The following is a 20,201-nucleotide window of genomic DNA, read 5'->3' as shown; positions in this document are numbered from 1 at the left end:
TGACCTCACCTCAGGCCATGCTGGAAGCCCTCCCCAGTGACTCATCCCTTACTGGCCAGGCAATGTTTCCTGGAATAAGTACAAGCCAACAAGGCCTCCATCAACTCTATAGCAATCACCTCTCACACTAACTTCCTGCCACCAGAACCCCTGAAGTATGGGGCTGGCAGAAGGTAATTTTCATGGCCCTCTGCCATGGGCTCCCTCACCAGCAGAGGTTTTCCAGCAGGAGTAAGGAGCCCCTGGAGAATTTGGATGACACTGTGGAGGTGGGAGGTGGCCAGAACTCTCCCTTAAGCACTTTCTCAAGGGGAGCTAGGAGAAGTTTTGCTGCTTGATTCTCCCAGGAGGCTCAATAGAGGCAATAGCAGTTGGGCAGAAAGATCACTCCAGGAGCTCTCAGCTCAAGCACAGTGCTCCATGAGGATCTGAGACTGGGGTGGAGGAAGAGGTATTCTCATGTGAGCAGGGACGTGGGGGGCGCGTGTCTGAGATGGCCCTCATGATGGGTACTGTGGCTGACAGGTGAGAAAGAAAGGCTTCAGGTCTCCTGACACGCTGCCCTCAGCCTCTTGTACAGCAGATGCTCGGCCCTGGGGTTCCTGCTGGCACTCCCACAGACTCTTACCTGTGCCCACTACCTTTCGGGGTCACTGCAAATGTCCCTCCTGCCTATGTAAAGAGGTAGCTCAAGCAGGTTTCACCCTCCCACCTCCCCCACTCTGGCCCAGATATTCCCAGTAAGCAGAGCTGCCTTCCTCAGGACCGGCACCATTACATCTGAACCTGACCACACTGATGGTGTTGGCTGGGTGAACACCCAGATTGCTCTGGGCACTGATTGTTCAGGAGAACCAGTCTTGGGTGTGGCTTGGCGGGTACCAGGGCTTATTATGTGTGCCATGGCTTTATAGGCGTGTGCCACCACACCAACACCATCTGTTTAGTAGCAGGCACAAAGTATTTTGGAGGTTTGTAAAACACCGCTTCTGTTGGTGCGCTCCTATGGACGTGGAGACTGACTCCCAAGGGTTGCAGGCAGGGACACTCAGCATCCAGCCCTATCCCCTGCCCACTCACCCCACCCCACCCCACCCCGACTCGCTCTGCTGGGCCTTCCTTCCCCTGCCTGTCTTCATGTTGCCAGCTCCTCCTTGTGCTTCAAGATGTGGTCCCAACAACACCTCTCTCAGGCCTTCATGTGCCTCTCCCCATAAATAAATAAATTACCATTTTTCAAAATCTTCCTTTTTAAATAAACTCCAGTTCGGTGTCAAGGGGAAAATATTAGTACCAGTGATAGATGGAGGCTGGTTTCCCAGAAACTGGAAAGAGACTAGACACGGACCTGACATGAGTTTTTAAAGAAAAATTGCCAGATTGACCTGACTTTCTCAGGAAATAGAGCAGACAGTACCCCTGGCTTGCAGCAGAATGCTAGAGAAGCGGTCTAGAAGAACATGGACGGCTGCATGGCAGAATAACCGTGTGCTCCCAGCCCATGTCTGAGACAGCTGCACAGCCTGGGAGGTCTAGTGTGGGCAGCTTGGGGACTTGGGACCTGATCTGACTTCACAGCTACTAATGACTTAAATAAGAATGCTTAGAGCTCAGAGCATCAAGAGGCCAAGAATAGACCAAACCATCCAAGAAGACAGATGGTGGGGCAGTACTGTGTCCGAGGACAACATGGGCGCTTCAGGGGACAGCTCACTGCGTCAGTGTGATGTGGCTGCCCGACCCAGCACACTTCCAGGCAGTGATCCAAGAGAAACATCGAGGCCAAGGTCACTGTGAGCTGAGCATGCAACCTCAGATTTAAAGGAGACCGGCTAGGACTGCAAGTGTGCACCTGTTGAACAGCAGAAACATCGGTGCTTTGTGAATGGGAGGGCTGGCCGAGGTCCCCACACCACTGCCTAGCCCACCATGCATGGAATAAACCATAAAGGGGCTCAGGAAAGCTCTGCTTCCCGGTTTGCATGTTCTGGTGTGGGGCCACACCTTCTGAGGAGGGTCCTGACAGATGTGCAGCCCACAGCCCCACAGGAACCCACTTAGATTTGTCTTCCTCACCAAGCCCCTTCTAAACGGTGAAGAAGCTCTGGGGACAAAGGAGTTAGGGTGAAGATCCTTTCCTACCCGGAAGACCAAATACAGCTTAGTGACAGCTGAGCAAACACAAGCTGCCTGGGGTTGGGGCTGTGAGCTCCTGGTTCCAGCAGGTGAGTACCGGGTTGGTGGCGTGCCAGGCGTGGACTTGGGAGGAGCCGAGTGTTACCAACTTCTCCAAGCATTTCCTGAGTTGCAGATATACCTGATAGAGACTTGCCCCACCTTCAAATCCTACATTTCCCTTCTGCAAGATGTTATCCTTAGCTGGGTGTGGTGACACACATCTGTGACCTAGCAGCTGGGGAGTGGTAGCAGGAGGATGGGGAGTTGGAGGCCTCAAAACGAACACAATGTTCTGTCCCTGCCAAAACCAAAGATTCATCCTTATCCTCGGTGATGGGCTGAGCAACAGGGCACAATTCACACGTGTGTGTGTGTGTGTGTGTGTGTGTGTGTGTGTGTGTGTATATGTGTATATGTATGTGTGTGTATGTATCTGTATGTATATATACGTATATGTATGTGTGTATATGTGTGTATTTGTGTGTATGTATATATACATATATGTATGTGTGTATATGTATATGCGTGTGTGTTTGTGTGTATGTATATATACATATATGTATGTGTGTATATGTATATGTGTGTGTTTCTGTGTATATATATGTGTGTGTATGTATGTGTGTGTATGTATATATGTGTATGTATGTATGTGTATGTATGTGTGTGTTTGTGTGTATGTATATATGTGTGTGTATGTATGTGTGTCTTTGTGTATATGTATATATGTGTGTGTGTATGTGTGTGTGTTTGTGTGTATGTATATATGTGTGTGTATGTATGTGTGTCTTTGTGTATATGTATATATGTGTGTGTATGTGTGTGTTTGTATGTATATATGTGTGTGTATGTATGTGTGTGTATGTATGTGTGTGTATGTATGTGTGTGTATGTGTGTGTGTATGTGTGTGTGTATATATGTGTGTTTGTGTGTATGTATATATATGTATGTATGTGTATGTATATATGTGTGTGTATATATGAGCAGGAGTTCATACATATATACATACATATGTATATATGTGTATATATGGATATATGTATACACACATATATACACATATCATAAAATTTATCCTTTTAACTGTCATCAAATAAGAAACAGTGGCAGCATCATGACCACATCAACAAATCTCTTTTCATCTCACAAAATAAAGCCAGTACCCACTGAATGCTAACCTGCCCCTTCTGTCCCGGGGCCCTGGAAACCACCATCCTACCTTTTTTCTTTGAGAGCCTGCCTTCGGGGCACCTGAGAAATGTTGAGTTCAGGATCCTTCCACTCATTTTACTCTGCAGGTGCCCTCATGGGTCATCGTGTGGCAATACATGTCAGAATGCCCTTCCTTTTTTGTCTTTAAGGATTAATACACTATTTTTATTTATGCATATGTGTGTGCACCTGCACAGGTACACACCTGTGCCACCTCTCCAGTCTTTGAAACACTCCACAGTTTGTTTTGATTTAAAGCCCTCTGCCCTTGGGAGATGGGGCCTCTCATCAGCACACAGGATGATGCTTCAGTGTAACTGAAAGCCAAGCGAGTATATGAATATGTCTGAGTCTGAAGGAAACAGATCTCCAACCACGATTGAAAATTGAGAATTCTCTACCTCATAATTAAGGGTTAAGGTATTTAATGTAAAAATTATGGGAACATTTCCAAATTCTGAAGAAAAATATAAACTTGAAGAAAACTATACCTACCCAAAATTGAACACATTTTTCCAATACATTTCTTTTAAGTTTTAAATTTCATTTATTTATTTACTAAATTTTTGAAACAGAGTCTTGCTGTGTAGCCCAGGCTGGTTTGGAATTCTTGGTTCCTTTCCTCTAATTAACTAACTAACTAACTAACTAACTAACTAGTATGTGTAAGTTCCTATGTGGAGGTCATGGGGCAACCTGCTGGAGTTTGTTTTCTTGTTCCACTGTGTGGGTTCTGGGGATCAAACTCAGGTCACCAATCTTGGCAGCAAGCACCTTTACTTACTCAACCATCTCACTGGTCCCTGGAATGGAACTCTTTCCCTCCCCGCTTTCCATTATTTGTGTTTGTGTGTGAGCGTGTGTGTGTGTGTGTGTGAGCGTGTGTGAGCGTGTGTGTGTGTGTGTGTGTGTGTGTGTGTGTGTGTGTGTTTACATATACATGTGAGCATGCCATGGTGTTTGTATGTGGGTCAGATGTAGCAATGTTCATGAGTTGGTTTTCTACTTCCACTGTGGGTCCCACAGATGGAATTCAGGTCATCCAGACTTGGCTGCAAGCCCCTTTACTCACTGATCCATCTTACTGGCCCCCTGGCCTGGAACTTTTAGTGTTGCTGCCTCAGCCTCCTGAGTCTAGGATTACGGGTGTGAACCACCATGCCTAGCAGGACAGATTTTCTTTCTTTTTTTTTTTTTTTTTTTTAATAATAATTGAATGGAGTTGATTTGCATGTCTAGCACTTATTAATGATCCCGAGACTGGTGTCCAAACACTGTGTGTTTTCTTCCTTTTCAGACACAATCAAAATGGGTTCTTTTGATTTTAGCAATCACTTCCTGCCAAGGGTAAATACTGTTAAACATTACATTTTGGGGTGTTAAAGTGTTCAGATATCTTTTCTGATGTACACAAACATAAAGTTATTGGTGCTACTTCCATTGTGGAGGAGCAGGATGTGGATAAAATGTTACTTTTGGTGCTGTTGGCCTGTCATTGGCTTTCCCCCTCAAATCGTACATTTTAAAAATATTTCCTAGTTAGGTGTATCATAGGCTTTTTTTGGTTTTTCTCTCTTTAACTTTTTTATACTAACAAATCGACAACAGGAAATGTTACTTAAAAAAATCAACTCATTCAAAAGTTTCAAGTTTGTCTTTAAACATTTGACCAATTTTTTGACTAGGAAATTTCTATTTCCTGATTACTCCAAAATGGACAGACATTTTTCATGCTAAAGTGGTAATGCATGGTGGTCTTTTGGGGTTCAGCCTCAGGAATCATATCCTTAGGGAGAGCACCACGGGTGTGTTAAATGTCGGCCTGCCTCCCTGGGTTTCTGTTCAAAGGGAAGCACAGCCTTCATTTTGAATGTGTACCTCGGGTCCGTTGTCTTGGGAATTCTCCATTAGCCTCTGTACAAATCTCTCGACTATCTGGGGTCTCACAACTGAAAAGTTTTCTTTCATGACTTGGTGTTTCCAAAGATCTAGGGGGGGGAAAAAAAAGCAGATCAGTGTGACATCACAAAACACAGACTGCCACCAAAGGTGGGACTCAACAGCTCTCAAAGGATGCAAGTCTTCCACTGTGAAATTCCCGTGAGGAAGGGGAGGGGGCAGTACGGATACAGGACCCTCTAGAACAGGGGGGAAGGGAGACCTCTAGCAAGGTTCTTTAAAAAGGCTTTGGGGATGTCCTCCTGGAAACCAGTGAACAATAGTTACTGCAGAAAAAACCTGCAGGAAATGCTCTTGGCCTTTCCTGGTTGGTGTTGGCTCTTTCGGCACCGTGTCTGCCTGCATACTGCCATGCTTCCCACCATGATGATAATGAAATGAACCTCTGAAACTGTAAGCCGGCCTTAATTAAATGTTGTCTGTCATTTATAAGAGTTGCCTTGAGCCGGGCGGTGGTGGCGCACGACTTTAATCCCAGCACTTGGGAGGCAGAGGCAGGTGGATTTCTGAGTTCAAGGCCAGCCTGGTCTACAGAGAAAGTTCCAAGAGAGCCAGGGCTACACAGAGAAACCCTGTCTCGAAAACAAACAAACAAACAAACAAACAGAGTTGCCTTGGTCATGGTGTCTGTTCACAGCATCGGAAACCCTAACTAAGACAAATGGCATTGATCAAATGGTAGGTTATTAAGTGGGAGTGGCAAGGTATAGAACCGTGAAGATAAAACAGGAGCTGACTTAGAGCTGTTCCCAGCAGCACCGCCTTCCCCTGTTTTATAAGAATTCTCCTCTCACAGTTATCACCTCAGTTCTTTGCACCCTTTCGTGGCAAAATTCCCAGAAAGCAATACTGTCTCTCAACCCCACTCTCCTGGTTTTCACTTCCACAAGTTTGGGGAAACTGGTTTTGTTTTAAATACCCACAACTTCCTCCAAAGCCAGTGGCCTGGCTCGCCTGCCTGCTTCATAACCTCCCCTGCTGGGGACGCTTCCCTCTCGTGGCGCCATCGTGGTTCTGCCCTGCCTTCCTCTTAGCTGACTGTGTCTCAACTGTCTTCATGAACATTCCTTCTCCTTGCACTCCCTGTGCCCCAGGACTCAGTCTGTGCCCACCAACTCACTTGTGTGCATTTACACACTCACTCTGCTCTTCATCCTCTCACAGATAATGTATAGCAATCACCATCATCATAAGTTTAGATGAACATCTTTTTATTTTTTTTAAAAAAGTGATCTTTAAAGATCGCTTAAAACTTAATTTATGCATAATAATGTCAGTGCCCCCTCCCTAAAAGGCTCCATCTACAACTTGCCTCGTGTCAAAGATAGAGCTTCCATATTTCCAATTATTCAAAACCCCCAGGGTCACCATGACTGTTCTTTTTTCTCATGCTCTGCATTGTATCTGATGGACCTCTGCTGCTTCTGAAGATATCCAATACCTGATCATGCACATTCCTCTGCTTCTAATTTCAGCTGGGAGGGGCTGGAGAGATGGTGCCAGCGCTCGCGTACAAGCAAAGGACCTTAGTTCTGTACTCAGCGCACATCCATAAAGGCTGCTCAGGTGTGGGAACAGATGTGTACGCTCATGGCCAAGGACCAAGACAAGCAGACCCCCTGTGCCCACTGGCCAGTGACCTTACCCAGTTGGTGAGCTCCAGGTAGTAAGAGATCCTATTTCAACAAATGGGTGGATGATTTCTGAAGAACAACACTGGAGGTTGTCCCCTGGCCTCCACATGCATGTGTACCCACACCACATGCATATACATGCACACACATTTAAAATAAAATGCAAGCCATCTATCCTGGGCCTAAGGAACCCCAGAGAGAAACTATAGGTATGTGGGAGAAGACAAGCCCACCGCTCCCTCTTCTGTTGAATGCACCAGAGAGTTCCCTGCCTGCCATGGCTTCTCCTTTCTCTTAAATGAGAGTCTCTACCACACACTCCAATATGGATGGGATGACCAACACACAAGAGCAAGCGTCCATAACCATCGCTCAGAAATGGCTGCACCTCTAGGATTTTAAGACTGCCATTGGACCAGAAGTTTTGATTTTGAAAATAGGATTCCATATTTCTTCTATAGATGGCTACTTTGCATAATAAACCTATACGTTAAAGTTCACAAGACGCTTAGGGCTTTAATAAGACTAAGCTTTGACGGAACAGACAGAACTCATAATTGTCATGGAAAACTTTTCAGACGAGAGCTCAGATGCCTTTGCAGAGGCCCACTGAGGTGCTGAGTCTGACACATACTTCTAGCTTGGGACCAGTCTGGGGTTTATTTCTGGCTCCAGCTAAGGAGAAAGCTTTTCCTGGAAGACTTCTCAGCTCTCTCTCTCTCCTTGCACATGAGTTCAAATTAAGATACACAGCTGGACTTACTGGCTGGAGCCAGAGAGAGAAAGAGGAAGCCAACCAAGAAATTCCTGGCAAAGAGGAGTCAGCCTCTCCATCTGTTCTCAGTGCATGTATGTGGCCATGGCCCCTTCAACAAGAAGCATTAGGTGAGGGGTATGTCCCCCTGACCCCCGTGTGTGTGTGTGTCTGTGTGTCTGTGTGTCTGTGTGTCTGTATGTGTCTGTGTACTCATGTGTACACATGTGTCTGTGTCTCTCAGTGTATTTGTACTTGTGTGCACATATGTGTGTATATAAAGCGTACAGTGTGTGTGTGTGTGTGTGCTTGTGTGTATGTAATGTGCACAGTGTGTGGGTGTGTGTATGTGAATGCAGGTCAGAGGAGAAGTCAGAGGATAGCCTCAGGTGTTGGCCCTTGCCTTGAATTGCGTTTGAACCAGGATCTTTGCTTGATTTTAGTCCAGGCTAGCCTTTGGATTCACCTCCCATCTCTCTGTGGGACATGCTAGGATTCCTGCTCCAGCATCCAGCTTTACGATTCCATTTGTGTGGCAAGCGCTCCACCCACTCAGTTATCTCCCCAGCCCGAAGCCACAGTTTTACAGATCATCAGGGTGGGAGGGAGGAAGAAGCACCCTTGCGGTTACACTAAACCCTTTTTCTCTGTCCTCGAGCCCTTAGACTAGAGCTTGGTTTTTAGCTGGCCAGATCACTTCCCTTTGTCCCTCTCCCTGAAACTCTTAGCTAGAAGCACCGACTTCCCCCATTGGTTCTCTGTATCTCAGTGGTTCCTGGGTCGGAACCAAGACAGAAGTGAAAGCTGAAGACTCACAGCTGCCAGGCAGAGGTTCCTTCCTCTCTGCTCCCCTCCCCCACAGCCAGGGGCCCCAAGAAGTGAATGCTTGAAAGGCACATTGAGCTGAGACTCACCTGTCCTCCTGTGGTTTTTCAGTCTTCTACTCCTCAATACTAATTTCCCAAGCACTGCATTATTTTCTGGACAGGATAACGATAGCAATACAGTAAAGGTTCTAGGGTCTTGATTAGGGGGAAACTTTACCCAAGATTTTCCTGAAGTTTTCCAAACTTACTGGGATGGTTGCTACAGACTGTCAACTTGACAGTCTAGACAGAATCTAGAATCCTCTAGGAGACAAATCTACGAGCATGTCCACAAAGAAGTTTCTAGACTATGTCTAAACATGTCTAGACTATGTTCATTGAGGTGAGAAAACCCACTCCAAATGTGGGCAGCAATACTGGGTGGTGGCATCCCATGGGGTGGGGCCCCACACTGACCAAAAAGAAGAGTGAAGCACGGCATATCTCTCTCTCTCTCTCTCTCTCTCTCTCTCTCTCTCTCTCTCTCTCTCTCTGTGTGTGTGTGTGTGTGTGTGTGTGTGTCTGTCTGTCTGTCTGTCTCTCTCTCTCTGACACTGTTCTATCTTTGTCTCTGTGTCTGTCTCTCTCTGTGTCTCTCTCTTTCTGTCTCTTTGTGTCTCTCTGTCTCTGTCTCCATCTCTGTCTGTCTGTCTGTCTCTCTCTGTGTATCTCTCTGTCTCTGACTCTGTTCTTTCTCTGTCTCTGTCTCTCTGTCTCTGTCTCTCTTTCTGTCTCTGTCTTTGTATTTGTGTCTCCATCTCTCTCTGTCTGTCTCTGTCTCTCTCTGTGTATCTGTCTATCTTTCTGTCTCTGTCTGTCTCCCCTCCCTGAATAGGTGCAATGTTCCAGCTGCCTCATGTTTCATCTGCCAGGTCTTCCTGCCATGACGGGCTGCAGCTTCCAGCTGTGAGCCACGAGAAACCCACTTTTCCTTGAATTCTGGGGCATTTTGTCAGAAGAGAAAGGTCACTTATTTTGACATAAAATGCATTATGTTATCCAATTTGTTATCCGAAACTACAATGTGTTTCCCAATATTGTAGTTTTAGCACTCAGAGGCTTAGGGAAAGCAAGTTCAAGGACAGACAGCCTGGGCTACGTATCGAGATTCTATCTCAACAAGAGCAAAAACTTAGGCATTTGTGTTGGGGTTTGGGGATGTAATTCAGTGCACTTGCCTGACATGCACCAAGTCTGAGGTTCAATTTATGGTATTGGGAGGGGAAAGACTAATCATTAAATAATTAAACAAAAATATTTATTATAAAATGCATACATATTACATAAAATTATAAAAAGTTAAATAAAAAACAAAGTAGAGCCTGCTTTCACAGGATATATATGCTATCTGTATCTTATTTTATTTTTATTTTTTTATTTTTTTTTATTTTTTTGTTTGTTTTGTTTTTTTTCGAGACAGGGTTTCTCTGTGTAGCCTGGCTGGAGTGCCTGATCATCTCTCCTCTGTGAATATGATGTAGTCCCCAACATGTTCTGTGGCTCACTCTTGGTTCCACAGTCTGTAGGGTTTGACAGCTGTGTACTGTAAAGTGTATGGATGACAATTTCTACGTGTATTTGAGGTGGGAAAGAGTAGATGGTTGAGGCTTGCTCTGTTGCTATGTATTGTAATACCAATACATATTAGTGTTACTTGTGGGCCCCCAAGGCCTGGTTGTCCCTGAGACAAGAGAGTCTTCACATAGTCCCAAGTGACCCTATGTGATCTAGCCCCCAACTTATTTCTGATTTGTAAATAAAGATGCCAACAGCCAATGGCTGGGCAGAATTGAGATGGGCGGGGCTTGGGGTTCCTTGGCTCAGGCTCAGGTCTGAGAACCATGGGGGAGAAAAGAGAGAAGGAAGATGCCATGAGTTAGGAGTCCAGAAAGCATGGCCATGTGGGCTGGATTATATAGGGAAGGACAACTGGAAGAAGGGCAGCCCAGCCCCTGGGCTGGAGACTTCAGCATAGAGGGCAGGGTATGCTAGCCATACCCTGTAATAGGTAAAGACTGAGGGATTTGATATATTAAATATCAAATTTGATATGTTGGCATCTCAGTTAGCCGTTTGTCCCAGGTTTGAGGCCTAACACATACTTTGCTGGTTGCTGGCTTGCTTCCCCAAAGTATGAGACATGCATACATGCATGCATACATGCATTCATCCATACAACCATCTATGCATCTATACATGCATGAACACATATGCATAGGTGTATGCATGTATGTATATTCCACTTTGGAGACTGTTGACCTTGTAATTGTTAAGTGAAAATTAGAAAATCAGTTTTAAAAATTGATTTAATATCAAAGTGTCAAAGGGAGAGGTCGTAGGCCTCTCTGGATTCAGGGAGCCTGAGTCTGGTACAGCTCCAGGCTGAATCAGGATGTCTGCAGCCGTTGATAGCTCAGGCTAGGAGGGGGAGAAACCACAGCTATCAAGAGCTAGTGCCAGGACCAGGTGTGGATGCTGTATTGTCACAGGCTCCCTGACAAGCCAGAGACCATAAATAAAAAGATTAGGTTTCAAAGACAGAGTGGAAAGGGAGACAGAGAAAAGCCTTCCAGGGTTTGGTGTGTGTGTGTGTGTGCATGTGTGAGAACATGTATGATGTGTGCACACGTGTGTGTGTGCCTGTGTATGTGTGCACTGAGGTCAGAGGTTGAAATTCATTCTCTATCTTATATTGTAAGCCGAGGTCTCCCACGGAACCTGAGTAGGCTGCCGAGACACTGAGTTCCAGGGCTCATTCTGTCTCTACAGTCCTAGTGCTGGATTACAGTCATGCCTGGCTTTTTACATAGGACTCTGAATCCTACATGTTTACGTGGCAAGCATTCTACTGACTAAGCCATCTCTGCTCCCCAACCCCCACCCTCCAGTTCCCCTTTGGCAGGAACACAGGCGGATCCTGGTCTGGCCAACAGGGAAAGCAAAAAGCCTTCGGGGAAAGCCTGGAGCCTCTGCTAACTCCACAGGGTTAGTCCACTTCTAAATGCTCTCCAGTCCTTACTGCCTCTGAGAAGCCACCGGCTCCAGGCTAGCACGGAGTCAAAACTGACACTAACAACTGTTCTCCGGAGAAGCCACTGCCTCTGCTTAGAAGCTGTGCCCATTACAGCTGCAACGAACTGTGGGGTGGGTAGAGATTCCAAGGTTCTAGTGCCTAGGAATTACAGTGGTACCAATTGCACAGACTAAACCGAACTAACACCTTCCTTCACAGCATCCCTGGCACACAGTGGGACCTACTTGCTTGCATCAGGGAACTCGGCTGACCCAGACCTTCATCTTGAGGCAGCCCCCCCAGACCAAAGGCCAGGAGCAAATAAAACTGAACGGTAGTAATCATGGCACCACTCAGTACTGGATTTTTAAATTTCATTTTATTTTTATTCTCTCTCTCTCTCTCTCTCTCTCTCTCTCTCTCTCTCTCTCTCTGTGTGTGTGTGTGTGTGTATGTGTGTGTGGTGTTGAGAATTGAATCCAGGGCCTGGCACATGCTAGGCAAACACCCTGAGTCATATTCCCAGCAGCACACAATTTTAAATTTTTGTAAGGATGGAATCCAAACAGGGATCTAACTAGACCTGGTGGCACACTCTAGCCAGCATGATTTACCACTGTCAACTTGACCACAGCACAGAATAACCCCACTCTGTTCCTCTGCTTCCCTCCCACTGGCCCTTTACACAGGCTCTCTGGAAGCCCAGCTGGTGAACTCCCCACCGCCAGAGCAGGGGAGCACAGCCCACAACGGAAGTTTGCAAGCATACATGCTCTCTGGCGCCCTGCTCCCACCCCAGGATGTCATGAGAAGGACTATCTGAACCTCTAAGGTGGTTGCACCTGCTCAGGGCCTATGCCTTTTCTGCTAGGCCTCAGAAGAAAGCCACCTAGATGCCATCACAGCCCAAACAAAGAAGCTTTGTGTCTCACATCTTATGTTCCGTAACTGGAGCTCTGTCACGCTCCATTCTCTGGTGATGTTTGGTGATGTTTGGAGCCGATGCCCTTGGGGGGCGTGGTCAGCTCACACAGGGCACAGTCTTTTTCTAGAAGCCCTGTTCGTAGAACTCAGTGACTTGAGAGTTGCTGGGGGTGGGGTGGGAGGCACTGTCTTAGGTGAGGACGAAGTTGTAATCAACACGCTGGTGAACATGAATGGCTTCCTCTCAGGAAAAGCCAATTTGTTTTGTTCCAGTTCCTCCCTAGCTCAAAGGTTCTGGATCTTTCTGTAGGATTGCTAGGAATTAGGAATACATATTTGCTGGTCTTCATAATCCACAGAACCTGCTGCAATAAAATTCAGGGCCAACTTGTTCAAAAAAGCAGAAGAAAGAATCTATGCAAATACTTAATAGAAAGCTTTTTCCTCTCTTCCAAAGTCTCTCTTACCCTGCAGTATGTCTTCTGGCTGCAATCTTACACTCCCTTTGGTGTGGGCCCAAGGAAACCGTCAAATGCACCCACAGCCCCATCCACGGCTCCACCCATAACCCCATCCAAGGCTCCACCCACAACCCCATCCACGGCTCCACCCACAACCCCATCCAAAACTCCACCCACAACCCCATCCACGGCTCCACCCACAACCCCATCCACAGTTCCACCCACAACCCCATCCACGGCTCCACCCACAGCCCCATCCACGGCTCCACCCACAACCCCAACCACGGCTCCACCCACAACCCCATCCACGGCTCCACCCACAGCCCCATCCACGGCTCCACCCATAACCCCACTCATGGTTCAGCACAAGTCCATGGGAGCCCCAGCCACTGTCAGACCCAGATACCAGGAGGTAAAACCTAAGCCAAGCATCTCCCCGCTGAAGCAGGACAATAGTTTGAGACCAGCCCAGGCTACATAGTGAAACTTTGCAAACAAAATCAAACACACACAAAACCTTTTAAGTGGAAAGAAATATACTAAGTATAAGTAGTATTTCTCTCTAGGTCAAGGGTGCAAAAGAATTTTTTTCCTATGATTTGCTTGTTTTTATGGTGCTGGGGATCAAAAGGAAGACCCTGTATTTACTTTATATATGCCCGGTATGCACTCTACCACTGAAATTTTTATTTTATTGCAGAGTGTGTGTGTGTGTGTGTGTGTGTGTGCGCGCGCGCACTTGCGCAGCTGTGCATGCTAGCCTGGAATTCACTATAAAACTCAGACTGGCCTCAACTCATGTCTGTCCTACCTCAGCCTCCCCAGTGTGGGGATTACAGATGTAAGGCACTGCCATTGTCTGTGGTGAATATGGACACATGGATAATGTATGATTCAGGACAGAGGGACATACAGGAAGGAGAAGGCACCCCTCACTCCAGAGTCTGCTTGAAGCCTCTCACCAGCTAAGAATTCAGAACTTCAGGAGCTGGGGAGAGACGACTCGGTAGTTAAAAGCACTTATTGCTCTTCAGAGGACCCAAGTTCAGGTCCCAGCATAAACTTAAAAGGAATCTCAGCACAATCAGGAAAACGCACCGTGAAGGTCATGAACATAGAGCCAATATTCCTTTTCTATAAAGAAGAACGTGGAAATGGAGTGAACATGCTAAGAACCAAACCCATGTGACCTTCCAGTGTGGCCTTCCACTTTTCCCGGGTGTTTTCTGGGACTCTCATAAGACAAGACTAGCCCCTTGTTCATCGTTAGAGACTCTTAACTCTCTTCCTGCCACCCTGAACCTCGGGCTCTACCCTAGCAGCCACGACCCTCAAGCTGGAGGAAGCAGACTATGATGGATCATGTTTGCATTGTCAAGACAGTGGTTCAGAGAGCAGTGCACACAGTGACTTCGAGACAGTGAACTGTGACTCTCCCAGAGATCCACAGCCATGCTCTCCTTGTCATCTCCATCCTAAATATGATAACAACCTCTTAATAAATACCAACACTGTTTTATACCGGCTCATCCTGAAATCCTTTTTTTTTCTAGAGGAGTTGAGCAACTGCCTTTAGCTGAGCAGCAGCCCCTAAAAGATAAGGGAACTCTTCAGGCTTTGGGGGGTAGCATGGGATGGTACCCTTCCCACTACCACAGACACTTTACATTCTGAAAAAAAAATGTTAATTTTCCAAGTAGTAAAACAAGCATATATTACCTGTTGGGAGGGTAGACTCCTCCTTGGACTTTTCTGATAGGAACAGTGTCATCTCTCTATTAACTTTTCTCAATACTTCTTGGATCATGTGAATTTGTAAACTTTCCAGAAGTTTCTGAAGCTTGAATTTGCATAGGTTGAGAGTCACACTCCAATTCACTTGTATACTCAGCTCCCAACAGCAATACTTGGTGAGGGGCTTTGGGTTTGTCCTCCCCCTCAGCTCCGATCTCTGGGAAGAGTGCCTTTTAAGACCATAAATTTTACCCCAGGATCAATAAATCGCTTTGCATACTAACATTTTTTCATGACCCTCATCCTGATCGATAAATTATAAGCCTTCTTACTCTAGCCTACTGCATCACAAGGCGTTCCATATTCCAGGTGACCTCATGCCCTTTGGCGATCTCTAAATGATACCAGGAATCTCATAAGCTGTTACTTTAATAAGAGTCCGAAAGCCAATTTACACACCAAGGATGATCTCATGAGAAGACTTAAAGCTGATACATAACAAGAGATGCTGCCCCAACAGCTGTGAGCCACCCTCCACCCATGATGCTTGCAGAGTCTACTCCTCCCTGTGGGAGCAATAGAGGTGCCCCAGAGGAACAGGTTCAGAAGCATAAGCAGTGTGCTTGGTCCCCCGAGGCATATATGGCACTAACGCTGACATTGCCCATTGCTCAGTGGCTTTTCTGCTCGGACAGCCAGAGGCCCTGGGACACCTGATCAAGCTGAGCAACGGTGAGTGAATAATTATTCAGCACACACCCGAGCCAGTGCAAAAACTATAACTTTCTTTTTTTTCTGAGAAAAGCCTCTTCAAAATGTTCAATATTTCACTTCCATGTGGATGGGCACAGGTTGGATTTTCTATTTTAAGATAGAATTATCCGTCTGTCATGTTCCTTACAGTGCAGCAGTTTCCTCAGTCTGAGGAAAATGAGAATAGGAAGACCCTAGACTTACAGAACATTCAGGGGCAGTTCCTCCATTACTCAAACCCCATATACCTTTAAGAGCCTCCCCTCTTTCACCCCCAACTTGAAGAAGACACCTTTGTGTTTACTGCAGTTTCACAAGCCACTGTCAGAGGCAAACTGAAGAGAGCCGTGTACCTGCTGACTTTTTATTTCAATTTCCGAGGCTCCCTTTGGGGGAAGGATAGACTGGTTTCTTATTATAAGTTCTTCAAATTCATCTTCTTTGCCCATCTGCCTGGCTAGAGCTTTCATGCTGGGGTAGACGATGTCAGCTCTATCAAAGAAGAGAGCCAGAAATCAGCAAATAAACCTATTTCCTTCTCATTCAGATTCTCTGTCCGTCATTTTCAGTTTCCTGTCATTCAAACCCTTTATAGACACGTCAACAACTAAATCTGCCACTCCTTTGGTCAACATTAAATCCGCAAGTACACATAACTGTTGTCTTTGTGCTTCAAGATGTTGGCAACTCTTCTTGTTTTGTGGTTAATACGGAACCTGACCTCAGTAACTTCCAGGACAGACAATTCTGAGTGTGTCAAAGCCAAGGTTAGTGAGGTCTCCTGGAGTGGGGGCCCAGTTGGAATAGACACGTGGGAAGAACAGTGTGTCTTTCCTGTCAGCTAAGCCCTCCTAGATGGCACTAGGAGCCAAGGTCTGTGGCGCCCTTTGAACCTAAGGCCCTTACATCCTGTGTGCCATGTCACCCTCTGGCTGTAACACCTCAAGCACTGAGGCTCAGCAGTGGGGCTAGAGGTGACCCCAACTGCAGAGCAGGCTCTCCTATGAGCTAAAAAGCTCACAATCAAGTAACTTGGTAAGTTTAAGTTCCAAGCAACAGACTCTGGGGGGGGGGATTCGTGATAAACAGGACAATTCAGTGGAGTCTAGCTCTTCCCACAGCTAACAAGGAATAGCTTTTCCTTATAGCACTGTTGTGGAGAATATTTCTAGCTGTCACCTGACCCAGTGGAGCTGGGTGTCACCAGAGTCCTAAATGGAATCTCTCTCAGTGAAAGGGGAGAACCCTGGAACCGCAGGCTCTATCCACTGACATGAATTCCATCCCAGCAGGAACTCACTCATAGAGCTCTGAGAACTGTCTGTGGAGCGGGGCAGAGTTGATGTCCTGCCCCTGAAGCTTGAGTCGGCCCCAATGTTCCTTCAGCACCTCCAGCTGCTTCCACAAGATGAGGAAGGATTTCAGCAGAGCCAGGGACATCACTACATCACATGGGCCTTCCAGCAAAGCAGAGTCCTTTGGGTGACTTCCCAACTGATTTGGGCAGAGTCCTGACAGTTTGGACCAGTCTGGCTGAAAATATGACAGAAATCCTTTATCAACTGTGGCTCAAGATGGGATAAGTTTTTATATGTAGCCCATGCAAAATAACACCCAGGAGAAACTGTTTGCTGTCCTGTACCATTTGTAGGAAAAAAAAAAAAAAAGTCCCAGATGGCTGAATATCCTTGCTGAACAGACAAGGTAGAAACAGCTGTCTCAGCTTCCTGTTTGTGATTTGAACCATTGGTTTTTATATTTCATTTTTAGCTTTTGAAGACAAGGTCTCATGTAGCTGGCCTCAAACTAATTACATAGCCAAGGGCAACCTTGGACCCTTGACGGTCCATCTTCCATCTCCAGTGCTAGGATTACATGTGTGAGACACCACACTTGGCACTGAATCTCTACCTTCCCAAACCAGAATCTTTCTTAAGGAGAAAAAAAAAAAAAAAAAAAAAAAAAAGATTAGAGAAGGAGGTAAGGAGAAAACAGAGAAAATGCATAGCTGGTCCTGGAGAGCAAGCCCAGCAGCAGAGCGATTGTTGCTCTTCCAGAGTACCTGGGTTCAAGTCCCAGCACCCATGTCAGATGGCTGGCAACTCCTTATACCTCCAGCTCAGTGGATCTGCCACCCTCTCCTGACCACAATAACTGACCACCCCTGACATAAGGTGGCACACCCCCCCACACACATAAATAGAAATAAATCTTCAAAAACATAAAGTGGGGAGAGCCAGCTCAGTGGTCAAGAGCACTTGTTGAAGACCTGACTCTCGTTCCCAGCACCCACAAGGTGGCTCACGACCACCCATAACTCCAGTTCCAGGGCTGACTTCCCTGGGTACCAGGTACATACAGACATACAGACATGCAGACAAACACTCAAGCACATAAAATAAAATAAATCGTTAAAACATTGTTAGAGCCGGGCGGTGGTGGCGCACGCCTTTAATCCCAGCACTTGGGAGGCAGAGGCAGGCGGATTTCTGAGTTCGAGACCAGCCTGGTCTACAGAGTGAGTTCCAGGACAGCCAGGGCTACACAGAGAAACCCTGTCTCGAGAAAAAAACAAAAAAAAAAAAACAAAAAAAAAAAACAAAAAAAAAAACATTGTTAGAAAGAAAGAAAGAGAGAGAAAATGAAAAAGAGGGAGGGAGGGAGGGAGGGAGAGAGAGAGAGAGAGAGAAAGAGATGGGGATTTAGCTCAGTGGTAGAGTGCTTGCCTAGTAAGTGCAAGGCTCTGGTTTCGGTCCTCAGTGCTGAAGAAAGAAAGAAAGAAAGAAAGAAAGAAAGGAGGGAGGGAGGGAGGGAGGGAGGGAGGGAGGGAGGGAGGGAGGGAGGGAGGGAGGGAGGGAGGGGAGGTAAGGGAAGGAAAGAAGGAGGGAGGGAGGGAAGGAAGGAAGGAAGGAAGGACAGACGGACAGACGGATGGACGGACGGAAGGAAGGAAGGGTGTTAAACATTTTTAAGACTTCAGTCTTCCCTATCCTCTATGGTGGAGCTGTAACATGACTTTTCTTTGGAGAGTTTACCCATGTTATGAATTAGAAAGCAGAACTCAGTTTTCCTCACCTGGCTGACAACTTCCTATAACTCCAGCTCAGGGAATCAGATAACTTCTGTCCTTTATAAAGCTAAAAGAGAGAACTGTTTGTCTGGATTCACTATTCAATGCTCACATTACTTGAGACAGGGTCTTGGTGGCCCTGGATGCTCGCTCTGGCACTCACTTTGTAACGCAGACTGGCTGCGAATGTGTGGTGATCCTCCTGCCTCAGCCTGCAGTTTTGCTTTAAAATTAGGATTTGTTTATTTGCTCACTAATGCTCTCCTTAAATAAATATTTGTCCAAGTAGTTGTGAAGGAAACACAGCAACAGTGAGTGCTAGGAAGCCCTGGGCCACCCAGAGCCCAAAAGACACTGGGTGGGTGGGGTGGGGGGTTGTTGTTGTTGCTAAGTTCAGCTGTTTCCTGGCTGTGTCTCCTTTTTCTACAAGCCAGATGATAAAGCCTGTGGCCTCGAGCATTCAGGCTGCAGAACCTTAAACACTCAGCTTTCCTGACCAGAAACTGGAAGAGCAACCTGGTAATTGGACCCTACATCCCTGTTATTCACACAACTAAAGGAAGGCGTGTCTGCCAGAGAAAGGGTTGGTCATAGAGAGTCGGGAAGAACTGGTGTCAGGGCCCAGGGAGCAACATGTCATCCACAGACAGCTCCTCAGCCCGGCAGCCTTCGTGGCAATCAGCCTGTGAACTTCCAGATGTCTTTCCCCTGTTTTAATCCTCAGAACCCTTTTATCAAATGAAGTCTGAGCCATCAAGGACAAGAACAGTCACATAGAGCAGGCAGCCTGCACGATACATGATTGGTCCCCACTGCTCAGAAGTCACTGTCTTAGAGGAAACTTGGGCCTCCCTGGGACACAATTTTAAAGACTCTGGGTCAATCTCTCCCCTTAGAGTTCAGGAGACCATGCCTGAGAGGCCATGGTACCTGTAGCATTCTGCCGTGGATGTTTAGGGGCTTGGCTTACAAGCAGTGCAGATTCTAGTGTTTTCTGCTTCCTATAAATAGCTAACTACTTCTAAACAAAACTAGATCCCAAGGGCTCGGGATGCAGCTCACTGGAGTCTACCATCCTCCAGGCCCTGGCTTTGAACTCAGCAGCACACACCCCACAAAATAAGACCACCTAAAGTGAAAAGCATTGAACAGATTTACTTCTTAATAGATTTGTATTAAAGGTAGCCAGCTCCACATATTTTATTTTTATAAGCTTTATTTAAAAAGAAAACTTGGAAATTAAAAAAAAAAAAAAAATCAGACACCAAAGTTAGCCAGGCTCAAAGTCTGTGCATCGCAATGAACTTCTGTGCAGTTAGAACAGCCACACAGAAGCTGTGGGGCCTCAGACTGAGTTTCACTCTTTCACTAACTGAAGAGTCTATGCGCTAATCCAGTATAGCTAGGGCCTAACGTAGAAACCCTGTCTTGAAAAACCAAAGGGGGGAAAAAAGATTTATTTTTATTTTTAATTCTGTGTCGGTGTGGTGGGCAGTATGTGAACATGGGTACAGGAGTCTGTGGAGGCCAGCAGTGCTGGATCTGAACAGAGCTGCAGTTACAGTTGTAAGCTGCCATATGGGTGCTGGGAATTGAACTTGTGTCCTCTAGAAGAGCAGCAAGTGCTCTTAACCACTGAGCCATC

General features: G+C 46.3%; 1 protein-coding gene and 1 long non-coding RNA gene across 3 annotated transcripts in view; one reads left to right on the top strand and one right to left on the bottom strand.

Moving 5' to 3' along the window:
• LOC117724113 (uncharacterized) overlaps positions 1 to 20,201 on the bottom strand; it is a 178,997-nt gene that overhangs the window by 29,127 nt on the left and 129,669 nt on the right. The window contains 4 exon segments of the mRNA XM_076916959.1: positions 5,267 to 5,376; positions 14,719 to 14,839; positions 15,840 to 15,978; positions 16,787 to 17,019. Of these exon segments, the coding sequence (XP_076773074.1) occupies positions 5,267 to 5,376; positions 14,719 to 14,839; positions 15,840 to 15,978; positions 16,787 to 17,019 (603 nt within the window).
• LOC117724114 (uncharacterized) lies at positions 1,635 to 12,487 on the top strand. 2 transcript variants are annotated; one of them, XR_013105419.1, is made up of 4 exons: positions 1,635 to 2,225; positions 11,490 to 11,745; positions 11,834 to 11,948; positions 12,304 to 12,487. It is a non-coding gene; the product is annotated as an uncharacterized LOC117724114 (long non-coding RNA). The 2 variants fall into 2 exon arrangements; XR_004608787.2 differs by having other exon boundaries at positions 11,834 to 12,487.

The sequence above is a fragment of the Arvicanthis niloticus genome, chromosome 20 (genome assembly GCF_011762505.2).
Source record: "Arvicanthis niloticus isolate mArvNil1 chromosome 20, mArvNil1.pat.X, whole genome shotgun sequence".
Classification (NCBI taxonomy): domain Eukaryota; kingdom Metazoa; phylum Chordata; class Mammalia; order Rodentia; family Muridae; genus Arvicanthis; species Arvicanthis niloticus.
This window is presented reverse-complemented; position numbering and strand designations above follow the sequence as displayed.